Genomic DNA, 26,282 nt, shown 5'->3' with positions numbered 1-26,282 from the left:
GAGGGATAAATGTTGGCCAGGACACCAGGAGAACTCCCTGCTCTTCTTCGAATAGTGATATGGGATCAGGTCCCAGTTTAAAATTTCACCTGAAAGGTGCATCTCTAACAATGCAGCACTCGCTCATTGCTGCATTGAAACGTCAGCCCAGATTATAGGGGAGTTTTTCTTGGGTTTGTACCTGGTACATTGGATTGCCTAGGTGCAGCAAATGTTGGAAAAGTGGGCCGGTTGGAGTGCACATCTGTATAGAAGCTAGCCTGTTTTTCCTTCCATTTAAATAAAAAAAATCATGAGTTCTCCTTTACAGGGATGTGCTCTGATCCACCCAATTATCTGATACTCGCTGCTCCAGGCAATCTAGTGCACTGGGCATAGACCCAGAAAAATCCGCACTTACATACTTAAGTTTTAGAGTGGCATTTGAGCCCCCACAGTTCTAACTCAAGAGCAAGAGTGATGCCAACTGAGCCAAGCAGCTACTTGTCCAATGTGATGTTCTGCTTTAAAGTGAAGCATTTTTCTCATGTTTTTTTAATAAGGCCATGTCAATGCCATGTGTGTATATGTGTGTGTGCAAAGGTGACTGACAGAAGACATAAGTCTGGAAAATTGGTTGAGTAATGTTATCACACAAATGCTTTAAGCACTGGTCTCAAGTTCCTGATTTTGCTATTTTAATGGCAGCACTGGCACACATTTAACATTAAATTGTGAAGAGAAGTTTGATATGGCCACCTGAGTCAGTCATGTGATAGTATTACTCATAGTAATATCTCCAACAAAAATGTTGGGTGTAATTTTCAACTTCGCCAACTGGGCAGTGGCCTAGTGGAGCAGATCATTCACCTGTTCTAGAACTACCCGATGTCAGTTCCATTGAAATTAATGGAATGAATATCAGTTGGATTTTATAAAAGGCAAGTGTATCCACGCTGCCAGGTTGTGTAATTGAAAATGACCCCTGTTATTTGATGAGTTGTCACTTGGTTTTATATATATATAATATATATAGATTCAGTTCAAACATCAGGGAGTTTTGATTTCAGGAAAGGTTAAAAGAAAACGGGACTGTTGACTCTGAAATAATCCTGGGTGTGAGATTTTCAGTCAAATCCTGTATACAGAAGGTGTTGTCTTGTACTATAAACACAAACAAGGCCTAGAAATTGGATTTGGCCTGAAAATAGTTGGTTTCATGGCCCAGTGCTAATTGGCTGCGCCTGTTGAAAGTGGTCCAGGCAGCACGCAAAATTTGTGCTGCCTGCTCATTTAAATAATTGTAGTGCTGATCTCTGCACTAAATGCGTTGCTGATTGGTTTACCGCTCAACAAGTGGGCCAATATCGGGTGCAGTCTAATGGCCAGCAAAGTTTGGCCTAGTCTGTCTCCACTACTTAAAGGGGAGATGCTTTGATACAGCAGCACTTCATTGTCATTGGAGACATGGCTCAGCAGCAGCAAAGAGAATGAGCCAGAAGGTTCTCCGATGCGGCTCTGGAGGCATTGGTAGTGGCAGTGGAGAGGGTATGGCCAGTCCTGTTCCCAAAGGATGGCAGGAAGCCATCAGCACACACTTTGAGAAGGCTATGGCAAGAGATAACTGGGTATGTCACAACCAACAGTGTTGTACCGAGGACATAGATACAGTGCCACAAGACGTTTAATGACCTTACATGACAGGTCAAGGTGAGTGAAGGCTTCAGCAAATGCAATATCCCACCATCTGCACCACAAACCTCACATTCTGCTCAATGTACCACACCCCCAGCACTCACCTACCAACAAACTCTAAATTTCGCCACTCAGACCTCACAATCAGAGCTTCATTTCAACCTCACAACCTTACCACTGCTGCAACACTTACACTCCATCTCACATCTTGCACACACTGACAGCTATTCAACTATGGCAGGCACATCACCCAAATACATTGCACTACACACACTGACACACTTCCCTTTCTCTTGCAAGCCAAGGTGTCTCAGAACTGCCACGAGTAATGGTAGACGGGAGGCAACCAACCACTTTACAGGCCTTGAGCCAACTGGAGGAGGCAGTGCTCAACATCATTAGAGGGGAAGTCACGTGACAAAGGTGAATTTGAAGCCCTTTGGGATAATAACAGTATCCTCATTCCTAATCCTTCTCACATCCCATTTGCCCCTCATCTCACAATGTCTTCTCAGTTACAAGCTGCTGATGCTGTATGCATGGATATTTTGCTTCCGCCCCCCCCCACTCCGCCTCCCCTCATCATAACCTGAATCTTGTGCCTTTCTGTTTTACGATGACCAAGATCTTCCACCTGTACAGTCTGTCCCCAAGTAATGGAGGAGAGTAGTGATGAAGAAGAAGTCAAACCGTCACTGCATTTAACATTCGCAGACACTAGCTCGGAAACTGGCACTGCGCAGAATGTAGAGGGTAGTATAGAGGTGGGATCTGCACAAGTTGAGGCACCAGGCACAAGTGGGCTGCAGCAAGGACAGAGGTAAAGGGAAGCTCGGAGGCCAGCTCCCCAGAGAGCGAGTCTGCGCACGAGTTCTGCTACACAGGACTCAGATGATGATCTCAATGGGGCAGCCTTCAGAAGATGGGTGATGAACATGCACAGCGAAATTCTCGATGCAATGGCAATGTCAAGGATCATGGAGAAGACCGCCTCCAACATTGTACAGGGCTCTGCACGGATGTTGGAGTCCGTGATTTCCAGGCTGGAAATAAAGGACCACTCCAGGAGCGACCTTGTGGACCGAGCCATGATGCTGCGTGTGATGGGTGATGTCACGGCTTCTATTGCAGAACAGGCAGAAGCGACCTAACTTCTCAGAAGCGCAGACTGCTCTCGTGTAGCCTCAGCTTGCTGCCACCCAAGCTCAGACTGCTGCCACCCAAGCTCAGACTGCTGCCATTGTGGCTGGGTTTACCGGTGTTGAAAGGGGCTTGCAGGGTGTCACAGCAGCGCAGCAATCTGTGCTCCAAAAGATTGCTAGGAATGCTGAGGTGCCGCCCCGGGGGAGTGGCAGTGCATCTGTTGAGCAAGAACCTGTGATCGGCTCTCAGGATACAAGATTCCTAATCCCACTGTTATGTATGTAATTATGTAATACTTGCCACCAGAGGGTGTGACTGTTGGAGTCCTAATGGTCACCTGCACAAACATGCAGGGCCAGCATAAAAGGTTGGCTGCCATATTGTTTAGGCACTCTGGAGTTGTAATAAAGAAGACTAAGGTCACACGAATTTTAGCTCACAGTACTCAGCCTCGTGGAGTTCTTCTATACACAACATAGAAACATAGAAAATAGGTGCAGGAGTAGGCCATTTGGCCCTTCGAGCCTGCACCACCATTCAATAAGATCATGGCTGATCATTCACCTCAGTACCCCTGTCCCGCTTTCTCTCCATACCCCTTGATCCCTTTAGCCGTAAGGGCCATATCTAACTCCTTCTTGAATATATCCAATGAACTGGCATCAACAACTCTCTGCGGTAGGGAATTCCACACGTTAACAACTCTCTGAGTGAAGAAGTTTCTCCTCATCTCAGTCCTAAATGGCTTACCCCTTATCCTTAGATTATGCCCCCTGGTTCTGGACTTCCCCAACATCGGGAACATTCTTCCTGCATCTAACCTGTCCAGTCCCGTCACAACTGGCGACGAATAACAGAATACGAACCTTCACGCAACCATGGCTGCCGTTGGCATATTAGAGAGATTCATAGAGGGTGATGATTGGGAAGCCTTCGTCGAGCATCTCAACCAGTACTTTGTGGCGAACGAGCTGGAAGGAGACACTAAAGCTGCCAAGCGCAGGGTGGTTCTCCTCACCATCTGTGGGCCTAAAATATACGGCCTCATCAAGAATCTGCTCGCACCGACAAAACCAATGGAGGAGGAATATACAGAGTGGTACACACTGGTTCAGGATCACCCCAAGCCGAATGAGAGTATCCTCATGGCCAGATAGCATTTTTACACGCACCATCGCTCCAGGGGCCAGGAGGTGGCGGATTATGTCGCTGACCTGAAACGCCTCGCGGGACCTTGCGATTTTGGGGCAAATGCTGTGGGACTTTTTCGTGCTGGGCATCAGCCACGAGGTCATTCTCCGAAAGCTGCTGGCTGCCGAAACCCTAGACCTGAGCAGGACCATCGCGATCGCCCAGGCATGCATGGCCACGGACGATAACACCAAACAGATATCTTCTCAACATCGAAGCTCGCCGGCAAGTACTGTGCATAAAATGACGTCACTAGCAGGCCGAACGGCATAGGGCAGGGCCTATATGTCTGCGGCTGCAAGACCTGTGATGACTCAGAGTCCGCCATCGGGGGTGAATGTGAATCCATTAGCACCGTGTTGGCGCTGCGGGGGTAATCATCGGGCCCATCAATGTCGATTCAAGCACTACGCCTGCAAAGGCTGCACAACAATGGGGCACCTCCAGCGAATGTGCAAACGTACTGCGACATACCGCATGGCAGAGAATGATCGATCCAACGCGGTTCACGCAGCACAGGCAACTCAACCCGAGGAAGAAGTGTATGGGGTACATACCTTCACCACCAAGAGCCCTGCTATAATGGTGCAAGTCAAATTAAATGGAGTTCCAGTATCCATGGAGTTGGACACGGGTGCGAGCCAGTCAATAATGAGCCAGAAGGCTTTCGAGAAACTGTGGGACAATAAAGCACAAAGGCCCAAACTGAGCCCGATTAATGCAAAGCTGTGTACCTACACTAAAGAGCTCATACCAGTAATTGGAAGTGCGGCAGTGAAGGTATCGTATGATAGAGATGTGCATGACTTATCATTGTGGATTGTTCCAGGCAATGGCCCAACGCTGTTCGGCAGAAGCTGGCTAGAAAAGTTTAGATGGAATTGGAACAACACCAAAGCACTATCTTCAGTGGATGACGCCTCGTGTGCTCAAGTGCTGAGCAAGTTTCCCTCGCTATTCGAACCAGGCATCGGCAACTTCACAGGTGCCAAGGTATAGATCCATCTAGGCCCCGATGCACAGCCCATCCATCACAAGGCTCGGGAGGTTCCGTATATGATGAGGGAGAACGTCGAGATCGAACTGGACAGACTCCAACGCGAAGGAATCATATTGCCAGTCGAGTTCAATGAGTGGGCCAGTCCAATTGTTCCAGTGTTGAAAAGCGATGGCACGGTCAGAATCTGCGGAGACTACAAGGTAACGATTAACCGAGTCTCACTACAGGACCAGTACCCGCTGCCCAAGGCAGATGACCTGTTCGCAACGATAGTGGCGGGGAAGTCGTTCACCAAGTTGGACCTAACCTCCACCTACATGACACAGGAGCTGGCTGAATCTTTGAAAAGACTGGCGTGCATCAACACACACAAAGGGCTGTTTATATAACACAGCTGCCCTTTTGGGATTCGCTCAGCTGCAGCCATTTTCCAGAGAAACATGGAGAGTTTGCTGAAACCTGCCCCACGCAACATTGTGTTTCAAGATGACATCCTGATCACTGGTTGTAACACCATCGAACTTCTACACAACCTGGAAGAGGTTCTAAGTTGCCTAGACAGTTGTGGTTATTGGGAGTTCAATCATCTCAGCTTCAGGACATCGCTGCAGGAGTTCCTGAGCAATGTCCTAGGCCCAACCTTTTCAGCTGCTTCTTCAATGAGCTTTCCTCTATCATAAGTTCAGAAGCGAGGAAGTTTGCTGCTGATTGCACAGTGTTCAATTCCATTCGCAACTCCTCAGATAATGAAGCAGTCCATCCCCGCATGCAGCAAGACCTGGATGACATTCAGGCTTGGGCTGATAAATGGCAAGTAATATTCATGTCACATTCACACTCATTGATCTGCATAATCTACATATCCCTAATAAGCGCGGAAATTGGCAGCGATGCCACCGAACCGAAAATGACGGCCACATCGGGACTCGCCGGCAATGGGCGGAAGTGAGGTGGCTGCCATTTTTTTGCCTTAATGGCCAGCGCTAACACCTCCAATCTCTAGTAAAAAGTGGCAAACTGTCTTCATCATATGGGTCTCTGGGGATCACCTGTCCTTGCTTTAATCCAAGTTTGTCATCTAGTACTTCCAAGTAATTTATTTTCTTCTATTATCACTGGATCAGCTAAGTTGCATCTCCTGGTAACTATAGAAAGTTGCATTTCCAGCCAGTCAACTATCAAAATTCACCTGGAAGAAATAATCTCATTACTAGTAATGATGATCATCAGCTGTAGCATAAACTCATTTAATGCAAAGTCCCACCGAGGGGAGCAAGCTTGCAAGTTCTGGTTGTCTGTTATGCTACCATTCACATTCTAATGATTTAAAAAAAAACGATGATCTACTCAGCTATTTTTAATCATTAAAAATCATACTGGTAGCCCTGTGTTGCATTTGTTGATATACCATTCCTGAAATCAGGACGTTCTTCTCCAAGCAGAGAGTGACATTTGGAATGGACTTCTAGCCAGAATGGTGAAGGCAAAACCCTGGATGGATCTGAATCAAACTGATGCAATGTGAGGACTGTAGGGTTCTTCTGGATGGATGAGCTACATGGTCTTCCTCACCCATATTATCTTATGACCTTGTAAAGTTGTATAAAATAATTGAATTGATTATTAGGAATAAACTTGATTATTGCGTGCCTGAAATTTCCATGGGGGTTGTTCTGAACACCTGCCTTAACTTCAGTGAAAGATTGATGGAAACCCTGGGGACGCAATGTAAACTGAGGCACAAGGGAGCTTCTCAACTTTTAGAGGGAGTTCAAAGAACAGCCACAGGATTGATACCTAGTATTAAAGATATGAGGAAAGGTTAATCTGCGAGATGATCTTAGAGTAATATAAGATAGTAAACCTTGTAGAAAAGGTAAATCTAGATAATTACTTTATATTAAGTTGCAAGAGTAAAACAAGGTTCAAACTTGTGAAAGGCAAATTAAGAACTGATGGGCTGAATGGCCTTCTACATCTGTAATTAGCTTGTGATCTTGTGGATAAATTCACTGGACCATCATTTGTGAAGATGAATTTTCCTTGCTATCTAAAAGGAAAATGAAAATTATTTTAAAGAACTATTTTAATTTACTCACTCTAATTTATTATTTTTATTTAATGGGCCGAATATTGTGGCCTCGCCGGGTGCGTACGATGTGCGCATGCACCCGAAGAGGCCTCAGAAATGTCGGTTCATGGGGGGAACATCCGCGGGGCCGAGCTCTTGCCCAGCAAACGTCCTTCAAACTCTTACGCCTGGTAAAAGTTGGCTGACAACGAGTTTTGTAGCTGCTCTCCCCTCGGTGACAGATTCCTCCAGGTCTGCATCCGGCGGGAGGGGAGTACCGCTGGGAACCGCCTGCTGACAGCCTCTGGTGGCCAAGTCACATAAGTGACCTCCCGCTCGCCGAGCTGACATATTGGTGCAGGAGGGAGTTGGCGGCAGCAGGGGGAAGGACCGCTGCGTGGAAGCAGGTCTAAACCCAACGGTAAGTAAGATGACCTGCAAAAAAATTTTAGTTAACATTTTTAAATTTTATTTCTTTCAGGGTTTTACCTGTATGAGGTCCTTTGAAGGTGTTATGGTGTTTTTTTTAATTGTGAATATTTTTATTTTTCAGTGTTCCCCCCCCCCCCCCCTCCCTGGGGGACTCAATCCTCATGCGTACTTTGGCGAGAAACGCATTTGCCACCGAGATTGGGAGTTCCCGCCCCGATTGACGGTGTAAACCGTTCTTTGGCCGCCGGGCAGTATAGCCATCTCTTTTAGAGGGATCTTCCTGGCAAAGTACCGCCCGGTCTCTCAGCAGCCATCGGCTGTCGTTAAGCGGCACTTGGGCGAGCCTTGGCTTCCACCAAGTTCGGGTCCATAGAAAAATTAAAAGTAATCACTCATTTTTATATTAAAAATCCTGTCCATTAAGATAAGTTCATTTTTAGCCAAATTAAAACATTAAAAAAAAAAATTTTTTAAATAATCTTTTTTCCAAAACATTTAGTTACATTCAATTCCAATTAATTTTAAATATGTGACGTGTTGTTAAAATTTATTTGTGTTGTGTTTCTTGTTTTACGCGGGTGTTCCTATTGATAGTAATAGGAGCTCACACAAACGGAGCTCCCATTATTATCAATGAGAATACTACATAATAATTGGTGGTCCACGCCCACGTGATTCCAGGATACAAATACGTACCTGGGGGACATGTTCTGTAGGCTGCACAATGAATGGAGGCCTCCGACCGGAATCCTACGTTCCTCCGGTACCACCAGGTATTTTCATAAAAACATATTGGGTCGGAGGCGTTTCTTACAAAGGAAGCCTCCGACCGCAATTTTCCCCCCACTATGTTTTGAAAATGTCTTTCTGTCCTACCCTCCTTGAAGCTATTATACCTAAAAACTGTAAACAGAGCTCAGTTGAATAAGTGCTGAAATAAATGATTAAATACTTGGCTCTTTCTGACTGTCACCGCTCCTTGCTTGGTAGGTTGTTGCTTTTTTGGAATGTCTGTGAACATGGTAACTCAGAGTTTTGGGAGTCTTTACATCTCCTCTGATCTTGTTGTGACTTGCCTGCTGGCACTTCTAAGTGGTGGTGACATTTTATGCAACTTTCCGGTCTACGATTCCCTGAGGCTTGCTGCATGCTAATTAGCAAGTCCGGGGGTTCGGGAAAACTCCCAGCATTCATCCACCATTGTGCCATGAAGGGTGCGTCTGGGATGCCTGATCCCATGCCTGCTCCCTCCTGACCTTGCATACTGCAGGTGAAAGCTTTGCTCCTTACAAGGCCCCATATATTCCTCAAGGCAAGGCCAGGACCTGGTGTATCTGAGTCCTGGCCTACTTTGCAGCCCCTCTGGCACAAACCCGCCAGAGCTACAACAGAGTGCCCTGGAAGAGCACAGAATTTCACCTCCATCATAGCGATTGTTATTACTTTAAATTCAAATATAAGTGAAACTCTATAAAGGGTATATTTGCTGCTTCTGTGAAATGAAGAAAGCATTTAATTTCAAAAAGTATTGTTGGATGGTCCTGAACAGAGCTTTTGAGATTTATTACATGCAATACCCAAATGAAACAAGTGCACTTTTTGATTGGGCAGGCTAGAAACTCTGGAAGGGTAGATAATAAATCTGCATACATGATCATTAAGTATTTTTACTGAAGGAATTTTATTTTAATAACGAGATTTGGTTTGAGTAATTATTTTGGGGAATGTGTCACTAAACAAGGATTTTATGGATTTCAGAGAAAATCCATGTGATAGTTTTATTTATTTTATAAAAAGCAATGACCTTAGATGTCTTTCTCTTCTTTAGGTTTCCAAGACAACCTATGGTTCTGTGACTGTAGGATATCAAAGCTAATTGAACTTTCTAAGTCAGAAGAAACATCAGTTATTCTCATGGATCCACTAATGACATGCAGTGGGCCCGATAATATTGCGGGTGTTTTATTCCAGAGAGTTGAACTTGAACAGTGCCTCAAACCATCAGTCATGACTTCAGCAACCAAAATTACATCGCCACTGGGAAGTAATATTTTGCTTCGCTGTGATTCAACAGGATATCCAACCCCATTGCTTGTCTGGTTCAGGGCAGATGGCTTACCAGTTAATTATACAGGTAATTCACTCAACAATAACAAATGGATGCGCAAGAGGCTACAACTGGAGAAATGCAGAAATGTGTGGGTTATAGGGCTGGAGCAGGTTACAGAGATATGGGCAAAGCCATGAAGGGATTTGAAAACAAGGATTAGAATTTTGAAATTGAGGCATTGATGGACCAGGAGCAATTGTAGGTCAGCGAGCACAGGAGTGATGGGTGAACGGGACTTGGTGCAAGATAGGATACAGGCAGCAGAGTTTTGGATGACTTCAAGTTTATGGAGAGTGGAAGGTGGGAGGCCAGCCAGGAAAGCATTGGAATAGTCAAGTCTAGAGCTACATGTCGTCAGCGTACATGTGGAACATGCATTGTGTTTTCAGATGACGTCGCCAAGGGGCAGCATGTAGATGAGAATTAGGAGGGGGCCAAAGATAGATCCTTGGAGGACTCCAGATATAACAGTTAACAGTGCAGGAAGAGAAGCTAATGCAGGAGAGTTTCTGGCTACGACTGGATAGATAAGATTGGAACCAGGCGAGGGCGCCCCCCCCCCCCACCCTCAGCTGGATACAGGAGGAGAGGCATTGGAGGAGCATGGTGTGGTCAACCATATCAAAGATAGCAGACAGGTCAAGAAGGATAGTTTACCACAGTCAAAGTCACATAGAATGCCATTTGTGACTTTGATAAGGGCTGTTTCAGTGCTGTGGCAGGTCAAAACCTGTAAGACTTATCTTAATTAAGACAGGTTTTAGCCTGCTAGGTTTATCTTCACTTTTCAGAATTCAAACTTGTGAGACAAAAAAAACAACAGACACAGTCTCAGGGTGTTTCTTTTTTTCACCCTTCTCCAGTAGGTTATCTTTACTTAAAATAATCAAAGGAAATACAAGCAATTTACGATAGCATCAAATGCACAATTAGCCACACTGATCTATCCCTATTAATAGTTTTAACAGTTACAAAATGGCTATCCCCTAAGTGATTAAAAGAAACAAAGACACTCACACCAGACTATGGTCAACGATTATAAGACTTAACTCCCTGATTCTCTTGAAGTTTCCAGTTCTCTTGACTGCAGCCCCCAACTTCACATGTTCCAGCCATTATATACCGTTTTTCTGGATGTTGGTCCACTGTATGCATAATTGTCTAGGTTTAAAACAAAGGAATACTCTTAAACAAATCCTTCCCATGAATAGGTATTCTCATTTCTTATCACCATTCAAGGATGTCTCTTACTGCCTGTGAAAATGTCTCTTCGCAGCTGTGAGATGTTAAAACTCATGAGAAAGTCTTTTGACTTTGCACAGTATTTTGGGTCATTAAAAAAGGTCAAGCCATGTTTTCAGCCATCTTGAAGCAGTTTGCAAGCATAGTTATTAGCAGAAAAATGAGACAGAAAAAAATGCTAAAGTCTTACAAACCTGATTGGAGAAGTTCAACATGGTGTTGCATGAAAGATGGGCATGGATTTGTGAATCGACAACACATTCAAGGATATTTGACAGGAAGGGGAAGTTGGAGATGGGGTGGGATTTTAAATATACACTTAGAGCATACAAGCCTAAATGACCAACAACCTGCATTTATATAGCACCTTTAATGTAGCAAAATGTCCCAAGGTGCTTCACAGGATTGTAATCAGACAACAATTGACATCGAACCAAAGAAGGAGACATTAGGACAGGTCAAGGAGGTAAGTTTCAAGGAGCATCTGAAAGGAGGAGAGAGGTGGAGAGGTGTAGATAGGGAACTCCAGGGCCTAGGTTCCAGAGAGTTGAAGGCAGGGCTTCCAATGGTAATGCAAAGGAAGTGGGAGATGCAGAAGATGCCAGAGTTGAGAATGAAATGAATCTGTTGGAGCCCCAATGCTATAAGGTTATGGATGCAGATTCTACTAAATTCCAAATCTTCAATGTGGAGAGGTGCTGAAAGGAAACCAGGAATCTCCAGAATGGAAAGATCAAAAAAATGGTCAACCATAGGTCCTCTTACATATTACTTGAAACCTGGTTCAAAGAAGTATTGGAGGATGCCCAAGAGTAATTCATTTGCCTGCCCTCTTGATGGCTGGTGGTAGGTAGCTTGGGGAGATCTTGCAACCTAATAAGAAATACTTTGATGTTAAATCAGTTTAGGGAGTTAATGAAAAACTGACGATAGCTAATCGGCAGCCTGAAGTTAATGGGAAAGAAAATGGGGCCGGGTGTAAAACAGGCTACCGATTTGCTCTCGCTCATTTTGCATTACCTCAGAAGACCAATTTAACCCGCTTTATGTTTAGTTTTCCTATCGCAATTCTGTGGAGACCTCCTGTTTCCAGGCTGCTGCACAGCTGGTGTGAGATTTGTCAATAAAAAATTCTCATAGAAGGAATCAGCTATTTTAAAATTTAAAACTTACTGGGTGTGTAGTTGAGCAGCTCTGCTGACTTTCCCGTTCACAATTTGTATCTGCATGAAAATGAGGGTAAAAGATTGAAAATGTAATTTCTCCTACCAGATAGAAAAGTGCAAAATTTTTGTACTAACTAAAGATATTTTACAACAAACATATCCTGTGTTTATTAATGTTCCCTTATAAGCTGTTTATTATCCTAAGTCTGTACATCAGACTTAATTTACCATAACTATGTTTTTACATGAGTCCACTTGTTATCAACAACCTACACATAAAGCTTTTCATGTAAAAAAATGTCCCAATCCATTTTTCAGTAGACCACCAAGCAGGAAGTGAGAAAGACATTAGTGGAAATGGCTAAAAGTTTGGCTACAGAAGTAAGTTTTGAGAAAGTTTTTGAAGGTGGGGAGAGAAGAAGCAAGGCAGAGAGGCTTAAGAAGAAACCCAAAAGTGCAGGGACATGCTGGCTTAAAGCTCTGCAGAGGACAGGAGATACAACCATAGTTATTCAGATTTTGAGAACAGAGAGTATGTTCTGGGAGATAGGACTGCAGGTAATGTGGAGCTAAGTCATGGAGGGATTCGAAAACACAATTTGAAAGTCCATCCCTTATGCTATATTCCGGAGCGAGGTACTGACTAGAAGGGGCCAAACAACACTGCTGGGATTGCTGGGATTCCTGGGATTCCCACTGAGATATGCCAACAGCACTTTCTGAATATTTTATTCCCATTACCCCATTGGCAGATCAGCTGTTTCTGCCGGTGGGATTTTCAAAGGGTTGTGATTTTCATTACAGGTAAAACATCCAAAATCCGGAATCCTCGAGATTGAATCTGTGCCGGTTTTTGGGTTTTTCTGGATTTCAGACTAGAAAATCTATGCCTGAAATCCATACTCCTCGACCGAATCCGTGCGGGGTTTTGAGCAGCGAGGTCCGAAATCCGACAAAACCCGAAATCCGGCACGGGTTCGGTCAAGAATTCCCGATTTCTGACTTGATTTCTTATCTGAAATCTGGAATCCTCGATGAAATCCAGGCCGGATTTGGGGTTTTGCCTCAAAATGTCCGGTTTTTGGACAATTCTGGTTTTCAGAGTTTTGGATTCAGGACGTTGCACCTGTATTAAAGCACACATCATTTATCCACGTCCCTGTGCTGGGTTTGTGGCATGGGACAATTAGGCAGTGGAGCAATTGTTTTCTGTATAGAGCTGCTCTATGGGGCGTATAAGAACATAAGAATTAGGAGCAGGGGTAGGCCGTTCGGCCCCTCGAGCCTGCTCTACCATTCAATAAGATCATGGCTGATCTTCTACCTCAACTCCACTTTCCGGCACTGTGCCCATATCCCTTGATTCCCTTAATACCCCAAAATCTATTGATCTCTGCTTGAATATACTCAAAGACTGAACCTCCACAGGGTAAAGAATTTCAAAGATTCACCACCCTCTGAGTGAAGAAGTTTCTCCTCATCTCAGTCCTAAATGGCTGACCCCTTATTCTGACACTGTGACCCCTGGTTCTAGACTCCCCAGCCAGAGGAAACATCCTCCCTGCATGTACCCTGTCAAGCCCTGTAAGAATTTTGTATGTTTCAATGAGATCACCTCTCATTCTTCTAAACTCTAGAGAATATAGACCTAGTCTACTCAATCTCTCCTCATAGGACAATCCTCCATCCCAGGAATCAGTCTGGTGAACCTCTGTTGCACTCCCTCTATGGCAAGTATATCCTTCCTTACGTAAGGAAACCAAAACTGTACACAATACTCCAGGTGTGGTCTCACTAGGGCACTATATAATTGCAGTAAGATGTCTTTACTCTTATACTCTCATCCTCTTATAATAAAGGCCAACATACCATTTGCTTTCTTAATTGCTTGCTGTACCTGCATGTTAACTTTCATTGATTAGTGTACAAGGACACCCAGGTCGCTCTGAACACTAACATTTCCCAATCTCTCACCGTTTAAAAAATACTTTGCGTTTCTATTTTTCCTCCAAAAGTTGATGACTTCACATTTCTCCACATTATATTCCATTTGCCATGTTCTTTCCCATTCACTTAATCTGTCTATATCCCCTTGAAGCATCCTCCTCACAACTTACATTCCCATCTAGCTTTGTGTCATCAGCAAACTTGGATATCTTACATTTGGTCCCCTCATCCATGACATTAGAAAGTGGGCCAGATTTGATCTGCAATCAGGGGTTATTATTATTATTATGTTATTAAATGACTCTCGTATCTCACAGTATTTGAGCTGAAATGTTGCACACTCCTTCTTTGCTCCTTTCTGAACTATTCCACAATAGCTACAACAATATTTTTATCTTCAGATTTCTTTGTATTTCCACCAACTTAGAGTTGTTTTAATACTAGAAATTCTGTAGGCTGAATAATGAGATTTGAGTAGAAGACAAGACCCACTATTTGTTTATGAATGAATAAATATAATTCCAGTTTTGGTTCACTTGCATTTAATTATTATTTAAATATTAAAACCCTTAGATTGAAAACAGCAATTAAAGATATTTTGGACAGAGTAATATTTTGCTGCGCTAATTAAGTTTTTTACTACATTAATATGTCATTTCTTTCAGTTATACACGAATCACCAGCAGATGGGATCCGATGGTCAATAATCAGTTTGATGAGAATTTCCTATAAGGATGCTGGTGAATACAGATGTAGAGCAAAAAATTTGGCAGGTGCATCAGAAGCAGCTATCACTCTCACCGTTGTAGGTATTGTTACTACAGCTCCCCCCCAGAGGAGGAACCTTTTAAAGAAATCGAGTACAGAACAAAAGAATTCAACCAAAGTGAATATGGAACAACAGATGGAAAGTTTGACAACTGAAACACTGTCGTCTATCTCCACCACAGCATCAACTAAGGAAAAGGTCGCCCATGTTGATCAAGCCAAGCCTGTGGCAGATGAAAAAAAGCTTACCAAGGTACAAGTAGAAGGAAATTCAAACAAAGTAATTCAACAAGTCAATGTGAACAAGAAAGAAAGTTTAACTGTAAATACAACTCGAACACCAGAACAAAATGTTATTATTGAGAACCTGAGAGTTATCAGTGAGACAGATCAGAAAGTCTATGTGATCTGGAAAGTTTCAGATTATAAAAGTGATACTGCCTTAAATGTACTCTACTCAAAGTATGGCGAAAAAGATGTACAGAAAATCAATATAGACCCCAACAAAAGCAAAATCTCAATAGACGGATTGACGCCAAACACAAAATATACGGCATGCATATGCCCAAAGGGAATCCAACCTAAAAGAGAACAATGTGTAGTTTTCTCAACAGAGGGAGAAACCAACACAAGTAGCCATCAAACTCTATTGATTATTATTGTTAGTATAGGGTGTGTTATTGCGGTAGGACTCCTTTTTACACTGTGCTATGTGGTTGTCAAAGTCCACTGCAAAAGGAAAAAAATTGGAGAACAGGAGCTCATCAAAGATTCTTATGTAAAATTTGAAACACTGTCACTCAGACCACAGCCAACGAGGAGAGGGAATGATCTGTGGACTCGACGTAATACTGAATCCCAAAGACTACTATTATGCTCAAGATCCAGCATAGATTCACAGATGACCTTCAAAAGTGACTGTTCTAGGTCTGAGTATCTTTGCTAATTTGTGCAGCACACTGACCAATCTACAAAGAAATAACATCTTTGTGTTGTCTTCAGGTTGTTTTTTGTATATTAATGTGTACATGTACAGTGAGAAACACCCATTTATATAACATAGTTTTTTTCAATTCATATTCAATATATAAAGTGTTATTTCAGACTGAATGCAAAGCTTCAAAAGATATATCTTTATAATAAAATTGCTTGTGTCTGTTATGACCATCATTTACATTGTGAGTGTGAAAAATATCTGTCAATTTTCTTCTTCCTCACTGGTTTAGTCATTAAGGGGGAGAAATTGGGGTAATTTGCGCCTCCCGTTAGCGTGGGGTTGCAAATGACTTTGCGATCGGGCACGGCGCTGCTACCAACTCCTGCTATATTCGGCGGGAGTTTCACTAGATGTTGTGCCCTAACCTCCTGATTGTGACATCATTGCCGTGCGCAACACCCTGGACCCTAAATTGGATATCTCCCCCTGAAGCTGCACGGGGCGATGACAGCGACAGTGACAGGACACGAACTGGGCGGCTGGCTGCTAGTGGGGTGAAAGTTATAGGGGTGGTGGTTGGCTGCTCATCAGGTGTAGTTTTTTTCCCTCATTGCTGCAGCTTTTGGTGCGAGGTCCGTGCCACGATCGCTTAGCCCAGCACTCTGCTTGAGTGCCGGGCTGGTCACGCTGGGTGGTCCAGGTAGGTGTGTTCACAATCTGCAGAGTATGCAGCTTGTGCCCTTCTCTTTAATTCAGGGAAGAGCCACTCATATGTGACAGTGCTACGCGGACCAGTGCATAGGGCTGCACCCCACTCCTGAACCGTGCGCCCCCCCCCCCACCGCTCCAGAAAGGAAGTGGAGCACTTGATTTAACGCTCTACTTCCTTTTGGGGGCCGTAACCCCAATTTCTCACAAGGGGCGAGACTTCTGCGCCCGGCGCAAAGTCTCATACCTCATGAGTGTTATCGTCCTAAAAGGCCTAATCTCTGACCTTGAAAATTGCAGGATAACTCCACCGATTTAAGTGCCAGTGAGCGACTGTCATCTCTTCTTCTAACGCTGCCAACATATCCAGAGTCGGTTGAGCTCACGTAGTTTAAATATTACTGATAGTGCCCATGCTATGACCTACCAGAAAGGGTGTGTGGAATGTGGTGCTGGCCAGCCACAAGTGCAGCTGTGGGTTCCACTGGCCAAAATAAGTTTTTTTTTGCTCTGCACTATCAACACTCTCTTTATAAGGAGGTCAATCTAACAACTACAACTGTCAGTTTGCTTGAGACCTGGGCTGGGACATTAGCTTTGACCCCTTGATGGGCCCCACATCTGCCGTTCCGAGCAACGGTTTCCTGGGTATAGGATGTTTGGTGGAAAAGAGGTTGGGAACGAGGAAATTCCGAGGCCAGAATTTTCTTTACCTGGGAGGGTCGGGTGCGGGTGGTCGGTGTGGCGGATCTCAATCCCGTTCTTGATTCCATCCCACTGCAGAAATCGACTATTAAGCTCACTCTGCATGTTACCCGGCCCTATTAAATGGTGCAGGTCTGATGACGTCATCAATGATGCATTTCCAGCTGGGAAATTTAAAGGAGCCATGACCACAGTGCATTTGAAGGTTCATCTTGGAGTGTGCAGGCAGCACATTGGAGGTTTTGATTGCTCCAAACACTTGGAGACATGGCTGCAAAGAGACAGAGGGCTACACCCAGATTCTCCAATAAATCCCTCCATATGTTTGTGGAGGGAGTCAGAGCAGTCGGGAGGTCTTCTTGCCTTTGAACGGGCAGAACAGATCTCCTCAAGAGACAAATTGCTCCAAATTGCAGAGGAGGTGAACAGCAGGGATGTGTTCAGAAGGTCTTGGGTGCAGTGCTGGAAACATTTCAATGATCTCATTAGATCAGGAAAGGTGAGTACAAAGCCACACTCAACCTCATCCTGTGCACTGTGCCTCTCATCATATCTCCATCACTCTGACTTCCCAACCCTACTCCTGCACATCATTACTCACACCAACATACCTTGCATGTCTATCCATCCCTCTCTATCTACATGATCACATCTCTATCTTACTAGCCACCCCTCACACTCATCCTCATCGTAATGTAATCATACAAACTAATAATACACATGGAGGCCACTTGGCATTGCCACCCCACTCCATCATAGTTTACCTCTAAAGATGTATACCATCCATTCCTTACATTCATTCCATCACTCTCACTCAATCTTCTCTTCTTTCCCTCCTGGCAGGAAAAGAGAGCCCACAATTAGAGGGAGAAGGAGCAAACTGGAGTTGGGCCTCTCTCATTTTCCACCCTCACAACAAGAGAAGGTTGCACCACTAAGAAACACACTCTACAAGATGGCTCCAACTGTCATCATGTGACTCATGTGATCCTTCTATTGTATTTTTGCATCAGTAGTTGCGTTACATTGTCCACTAAGTGGAGCAGTAGTCCACAAGGCGGAGCTATATTATACTTCTCCCTCCATAGTGAAGAAGTAATCATAACAAAATAATAATTATACACAACGTGCATGGTATACACAACAAGAGATATGAGCTTATTTTTCCATATTTACAATTCAAAGTTAACCACTGGTTTTTTGTTTCGAAGAGGATACCTTTGCTCTCGAACAGAACTTTCCAAACTTGGTGTCGAACTTAGACTCATTCTAGACTGAGCCTTAGGAGAGTTTTTCTCCAAGGGCAACCCTTGATTTACATTTGAACTCTCTACAACATCAGACTGTTTATCTGCCTGACTCGGAAGCAGACTTAAATTCTGACTTTCTCTTGGACTTGTTTCTAGTACATCTGATGTAGGATTTGTTATTGGTACTCTACTTGTGACAAGACTATCTGACTCATCAGAAATAATCAAATCATTCCAACTTTCAACTCCTTCCACATCTGTAGGTAAAATATGATCAATTGAACAAACCTTTCCATAATCAAATATCTTGACCAAATATATGCGAGGGCCACATATCTTCACTATTATTCCTGGTAACCACTTTACCCATTTATGGTGATGGTTCTTTACTCTAACCTTCTGATACAATTTCACACTTCTCCCGCTTACTCTACCTCTATCATGATTCTCTTTCTGTCTTAATTGTTTCTCTTCTACTGACTGTGCAAAGTTTGGCATTAGCAACGAGAACTTGATTCGTGGCTGTCGTTTGAGAAACAACTCTGCTGGTGTTCTACCTGTAGTTGTATGAGGAGTATTATGATAAGTAATTAGAAAATTTGCCAATGACAACTGCCATTTCCTTGGATTTGGATCCAACATTTGCTTGATGAGAGCACATTTTACAACTTGTACTGTGCGCTCTGCTGCACCATTTGAAGCAGGGTAGTATAGTGGAACTTTGGTATGGTTCATACCATTTCTGCTTGTGAACTCTACAAATTCTTCTGAACAAAATTGTGACCCATTATCAGATGCAATTTCTTCTGGGAGGACATATGAAGAAAACAAACTTCGCAAATTGTCTAGTGTTTTACTTGTTGTTAATTTCAGTATCGGAATCACTTCTACCTACCTCCAATAACTATCAATCACAATGAACAATTGTTGTTCTTCTAGCTCAGTAAAATCTATATGTAACCTTTGCCACACACTGGGAGGCCATTTCCATGGCTGTAATGGCATTGATGGTCATTTCTTGCTTATCGATTGACATGTTGTACACTGACTAATGATGTACTCTATATTGTTATCTAAACCTGGCCACCATAAGTAACTGCATGCAATACTCTTGGTTAAGCACATTCCCAGCTGCTGGTCATGAAGTTCTCCGAACAATTTGGACCTGAACTTATTTGGAATAACTACTCTTGCACCTCACATGATACAATCATTATCCACTGATAATTCATTCCTACAAACGAAGTTTGGATGAATATCTTTCTCTGATACCTGAATTGGCCAGCCATTTGCTATGTAATCATACACCTTTGACATAACTGGGTCGCGCTTGATAGCTCTACCAGCTGTGACTGGCAGTTCATCAATGTATGAAAAATAGACGGGGTGTCCACCAGTACGTTCGCGGGCTTCCGCGAGAGGTGGGTGCCGGAGGGACTGGAGTGCACCATCACTCCCGGCAACCAAATTTTAATTTGATTTTATATGTTTTAAAGTTTAATTTGTTTTACTTGCCAGTTTTAGTGCCCCCCCCCCCACTTTTATAGGGGGCACTTGTAAAAATTATGATTTTAATGCCCAAATAAAAAATACAAAAAATACAAAAAAAAGGGCCTTGAAAAATGTTTGGAGTGTCCTCCAGATTTGGGGGCACTTACTTAACTGGTTAATTTTGCCTCCTATCAAAAGAATTGTATGAAAAATAGAACACTTCTTCCCTATTGGGTATAACTTGTGATGGAGATGGCAACCTGGACATAGCATCAGCATTACCATCTGATGTAGGTACAACAACAGTGGGGTGTAGCCCAATTACTTAGATCTATCTTAGAGATGCTGTTCTCAGTTTCTTGTCTTTTGAGTTCTTGCTCAACTTTCTCCTTGAGTGCTTACAGGACGTGGCTTGCATTAAACTGGTCTAGCATCCTTCTGTACTCTGACACTCCCCTTGAAGTCTTGGATCAGACTGCCTGTTTCACATAACACCTTTGGATACTGCTTGATGACGTGCAAATTTCGATGCAAATTTCGTTTCCACATGAAAATCTCATTCCAATTCAGCTTCAGTGATCTCAACCAATTTCTACCTGTCAAATTGTCTTCAGCCACTACTATGAGAGGCAAGATCCGAAAATGATCCTTGTACTTCACTGGTACGGTGATACATCCTACAACAGGAATTTGCACTCCTGAGTAGCTCTATGTTCGATTTATTCAGTGGAAAATCATGCAACTTGTCGAGCTATAGCGATTCCGGTACTACACTCACGGATGCACCAGTGTTGATTTCCATGGGTAACCTGGTTCCTGCAACATCTACTTGGATGATGATATATCGTGAATCGTTATTAGATATCCTCGTGCTCCTGATGATGTGTATCTCCAAATCCTCCTCACCCTGTTGCTTCTCTTCAATGCTGTATAGTGTGGCAATTTCTGCCTATACCATTGAAAGCTGGTTTACTCGTCAGTCGGCATGTCTTCGCAACTTGCCCAGTTTTCCTCAAGAAGAAACACTCTGCCTTCACATATGGGCAGTTTTGAGCAATGTGTTGTAGCAGACACCGATAGCATGACTTAAATGCTCTGTTACCTTGGTCAGTTGCTGAGGCCAAACTGTCTTTTACTTTTAACCTGCAGGCGATTCACCTCAGTTGTTTGATGACTGGAAATGGTGCAAAATTCTCAGGTGTATTGGTCGGCCATATCCATTGACATAGTTGTCTGACAAGCTAAATCAAAAGTCAAGTTAGGGATTGTCAACAACTTTCTTCTGATTGCATCATTTTGCATCCCACAAACAAAGAGGTCACGCAATGCTCAGTCGTGAAACTTTCCGAAATGACAATGTACTCACTGATACCCTCATCATGGAATTGATTTTGTGATCCAAAACAATAACTTTCAGCAATTTCCAGGGCCTGAGGACTGTTGGTTAGAATCTCTGCCAGTGGTGTGTGCTTTGGCTTGACAGGACCAAACAAATTTTTCAGGGTTTCATACACCTTGGAACCTCCTTCAGTCAAGAAAATAGCCCGTTTTCTTTCTAAAGACTTTCATCATCGGGGACTTCGACGATACTATTTATGGTGAAAAATGATTCTAGCCACTCCACATATACTCCGAAAGTCTCTCAGTCATGATGGAACTCACCCAAGTGCCCTATTACTCCCATAGGTGCAGCCATCTGGACTTTGATAGTTCAGTGAAGTATGCCTATAATTTACCTTGGATTTTTATCTGTTCTGCAAAACAAAGAACCTCTCAAAGTATCTCTCTTAGTTGGCAGGATGATCCACCAACAAAAATATCAGCTAGGGAAACCAGTTATCCTATCCTATTTTGCCAATGTGATATATTCTTACAACATCACTAAGAAACACACTCTATAAGATGGCTCCAATTCTCATCATGTGACTTTTCCACATGACCCTTTTATTGTTTTTACATCAGTAGTTGTATTACATTAGTTGTCCACTAGGTAGAGCAGTAGTCCTCTAAGGAGATCTATATTACAGCTGCGTTGGAAGTATTGGGAATGACCGAGCAGCTGGAGGTTGGACATGGAAAGAGGGGAACATAGAAACATAGAAACATAGAAAATAGATGCAGGAGTAGGCCATTCGGCCCTTCGAGCCTGCACCGCCATTCAACAAGATCATGGCTGATCACTCCCTCAGCACACTCCTCCCGCTTTCTCTCCATACCACTTGATCCCCCCAACCGTAAGGGCCATATCTAACTCCCTCTTGAATATATCCAATGAACTGGCATCAACAACTCTGCGGCAGGGAATTCCACAGGTTAACAACTCTCTGAGTGAAGAATTTCCTCCTCATCTCAGTCCTAAATGGCCTACCCCTTATCCTAAGACTATGTCCCCGGTTCTGGACTTCCCCAACATCGGGAACATTCTTCCCGCATCTAAGCTGTCCAGTTTCGTCACAATTTTATATGTTTCTATGAGATCCCCTCTCATCCTTCTAAATGCCAGTCTATAAAGGCCCAGTTGATCCAGTCTCTCCTCATATGCCAGCCCAGCCATCCCTGGAATTAGTCTGGTGAACCTTCGCTGCACTCCCTCAACAGCAAGAACGTCCTTCCTCAGACTAGGAGACCAAAACTGAACACAATATTCCAGGTGAGGCCTCACTAAGGCCCTGTACAGCTGCATTAAGACCTCCCTGCTCCTATCTTCAACTCCCCTAGCTATGGAGGGCAACATACCATTTGCCTTCTTTACCACCTGCTGTACCTGCGTGCCCACTTTTAGTGACTGATGAACCATGACACCCAGGTCTCGTTGCACCTCCCCTTTTCCTAGTCTGCCGCCATTCAGATAATATTCTGCCTTCGTGTTTTTGCCCCCAAAATGGATGACCTCACATTTATCCACATTATACTGCATCTGCCATGCATTTGCCCACTCACCTAGCCTATCCAAGTCACCCTGCAGCCTCTTAACGTCCTCCTCAAAGCTCACACCGCCACCCAGTTTAGTGTCATATTGTGGAGATATTACATTCTATTCCTTCATCCAAATCGTTAATATATATTGTAAAGAGCTGGGTCCCAGCACTGAGCCCAGCGGCACACCACTAGTCACTGCCTGCCATCCTGAAAAGGACCCGTTTATCCCGACTCTCTGCTTCCTGTCTGCCAACCAGTTCTCTATCCACGCCAGTACATTACCCCCAATACCATGCGCTTTGATTTTGCACACCATTCTCTTGTGTGGGACCTTGTCAAAAGCCTTTTGGAAGTCCAAATACACCACATCCACTGGTTCTCCCTTGTCCACTCTGCTAGTTACATCCTCAAAAAATTCTAGAAGATTCGTCAAGCATGATTTCCCTTTCATAAATCCATGCTGACTTGGACCGATCCTGTCACTGTTTTCCAAATGCGCTGCTATTTCATCCTTAACAATTGATTCCAACATTTTCCCCACTACTGATGAGAGGCTAACTGGTCTATAATTACCCGTTTTCTCTCTCCCTCCTTTTTAAAAAAGTGGTGTTACATTAGCTACCCTCCAGTCTATAGGAACTGATCCAGAGTCGATAGACTGTTGGAAAATGATCACCAATGCATCCACTATTTCTAGCGCCACTTCCTTAAGTACTCTGGGATGCAGACTATCAGGCCCCGGGGATTTATCGGCCTTTAATCCCATCAATTTCCCTAACACAATTTCCCGCCTAGTAAGGATATCTTTCAGTTCCTCCTTCTCACTAGACCCACTGTCCCCTAGTACATTTGGAAGGTTATTTGTATCTTGCTTTGTGAAGACAGAACCGAAGTATTGGTTCAATTGGTCTGCCATTTCTTTGTTCCCCATTATAAATTCCTCTGAATCCAACTGCAAGGACCTACGTTTGTCTTTACTAATCTCTTTCTCTTCACATATTTATAGAAGCTTTTGCAGTCAGTTTTTATGTTCCCTGCAAGCTTCCTCTCGTACTCTATTTTCCCTCTGTTAATTAAACCCTTAGTCCTCCTCTGTTGAATTCTAAATTTCTCCCAGTCCTCAGGTTTGTTACTTTTTCTAGCCAATTTATATGCCTCTTCCTTGGTTTTAACACTATCCTTAGTTTCACTTGTTAGCCATGGTTGAGCCACCTTCCCAGTTTTATTTTTACTCCAGACAGAGATGTACAATTGCTGAAGTTCATCCATGTGATCTTTAAATGTTTGCCAATGCGTATCTACCGTCAACCCTTTAAGTATCCTCTGCCAGTCTATTCTAGCCAATTCACGCCTCATACTGTCGAAGTTACCTTTCCTTAAATTCAGGACCCTAGTTTCCGAATTAACTTTGTCACTCTCCATCTTAATAAGGAATTCTACCATATTATGGTCACTTTTCCCCAAGGGGCCTCGCACAACAAGAATGCCAATTAGTCCCTTCTCATTACACATCACCCAGTCCAGGATCTAAGCAATCTGATGACAGAATTACATATCATACAACTACATGGCATAGATTTGTCACTCTTATGGGGAATGATGTCATCAGCTACGGAATGGTCACCATGCGCATAATGTTTTCTATACTCATTCTTCATATGACATATCTAGCTCATCTCTTTACTCGCCCACTGGTCCATCAAAAACCCTCCCACTGTCGAGAAGCAAGGGCAAAATGGCTCCTCAGAGGAGCCTCCAGCTTCTGAGGGTGCACCATCACCAGACATAAGCGCACCCAGCACCAGTGCAAAGGCGCTCATCTCAGTGGGTCCATGGAGAGATAGAGTAGTGTTGTCAGCTGGTCTGTCAAAAGTGAGCAAGAGCAGATGGTGGAGACAGGGACAGCAGTGGAGATTCTTCGGCGGAGGGCACAGGATGCTCCCAGCTCTGCTCAGCTGCATGACATTGGGGGCCTTCCAGAAAGAGGGCAATTCTGAATGTGCAGGAAGAAGTGCAGGAGGTTCTGACAGTTTTGTGACCGCGAAGTCTGCAAATGTTCAGAAAATGAAGGAGTCCATCTCCGACATGAGAACCACCGCGTTGCAGGCGATGGTGACTGTAGGCTCTTCCATGGAAATGATGGTCACCTGCATGTAGCAACTAATTTTTATTTTTTTTTAATTTTTATTTTTTAAAATTTTTCGTTGCCAATCTTTCCAATTCTTTGTCAAATCACAAACGCCAGAGGTCACCTTGCACACATCAAGGATCACTCTGCGCCAATGCTCTTAGCCAAAAGGCCGAGAGCCACTGCACCGTTCCTGGAAGTACTGCAATACCAGGTTCGTGCCATGGAGGTGGATGGGTCAGGCCCCCCACACACCTCCGTGGAGGTGGATGGGTCAAGCCACCCCACCCACCTCCTATTTCCAAAAAGCATAGGAGAACCACCTTCCTGATCCAGAGAGAACCACTTTGGGGTCATGGTTACTCCCCTGTCAGGTCAGTTACGCATGATCTTAGCCAAAAGGCCGAGAAGCGTTAGCAACTAATGCGCCACTCACAGAAGCACAAGGTCTCTATGGAGAATGGATGGCTGTCTATGGACAATATATGACAGATGCTCATAGACCTCCTGTTTAGGAGGGATATCAGCATAAACGTGGATCCTCATGGCCCCCACTGATGTACAGCAAGGTGTAAGGGAAGTGTGGGTGGCCCATGTTATATATGCAGACTATACATATACTCTCTGTGCAATCACTGTGTGGTTGCATAAGATGGAGACTTATTTACCTGATGTACTATCAATAAGGTTTACACTGTGTATATACATGCTGGCACCATTAGAGGGTGCAACTGGTGGAGACTGGGGTTTCCTGCCCTGGTGGCAGGGCGCAGTATAAAAGGCTGCACACCATGTTTGTGCCTCACTCTAGAGTTTGGAATAAAGGACCAAGGTCACTACAGTTTGAGTACAATACATTGTCTTGTGGAGTCATTCATAAGTACATTACAGACATAATAACTGGCGACGAGAATAAGGACTTTCACATGATTATGGCTACCTTTGGCACAGAGGGTGATGATTGGGATGCCTTCATGGAAAGGCTCGAGCAATATTTCATGGCAAACGACCTGGCAGGGGAGACGGACACATTGGCGGAGAAGCGCAAGGCTATACTGCTGAACAGTCGTGGGCCCGAGGTCTACCACCTCGTCAGGGACGTGCTGGCACCCACAAAGGCCAAGGATAAGATATACGATGAGCTGACTGAACTAATTTGCGACCAACTAAAACCAAAGAGGACATCCTCACGGCCAGGCACAGATTCTACACTCACTGCAGATCTGAGGGCCAGGAGATTGCAAAATATGCTGCTGACCTCAGGAGATTTGCGGCACCGTGTGATTTTGGCATGGACCTCAACGAAGCATTGCGAGACAGCTTCGTTATGGGAATCGGCCATGAGGGCCTCCTTCACAAGCTATTATCTGCCAACACCACAGTCAACCTGCAGAAGGCCA

The 26,282-nt window shown here is 43.9% G+C and overlaps 1 protein-coding gene and 1 pseudogene across 1 annotated transcript in view; one reads left to right on the top strand and one right to left on the bottom strand.

The window, feature by feature from the left end:
• The window catches only part of lrit3a (info leucine-rich repeat, immunoglobulin-like and transmembrane domains 3a), a 28,738-nt gene extending 13,048 nt beyond the window's left edge, over positions 1-15,690 (top strand). The window contains exons 3-4 of the mRNA XM_070864184.1: positions 9,340-9,645; positions 14,642-15,690. Of these exons, the coding sequence (XP_070720285.1) occupies positions 9,340-9,645; positions 14,642-15,690 (1,355 nt within the window). The remainder of the gene's footprint in view (positions 1-9,339; positions 9,646-14,641) is intronic.
• A 9,369-nt stretch (positions 15,691-25,059) lies between these two features.
• LOC139252128 (U2 spliceosomal RNA) lies at positions 25,060-25,297 on the bottom strand (annotated as a pseudogene).
• Positions 25,298-26,282: the final 985 nt, after the last annotated feature.

This window comes from Pristiophorus japonicus, chromosome 2 (genome assembly GCF_044704955.1).
Source record: "Pristiophorus japonicus isolate sPriJap1 chromosome 2, sPriJap1.hap1, whole genome shotgun sequence".
NCBI lineage: Eukaryota > Metazoa > Chordata > Chondrichthyes > Pristiophoridae > Pristiophorus > Pristiophorus japonicus.
Note: the sequence above shows the minus strand (reverse complement) of the source record. Positions and strands in the feature narration are given on the sequence as shown.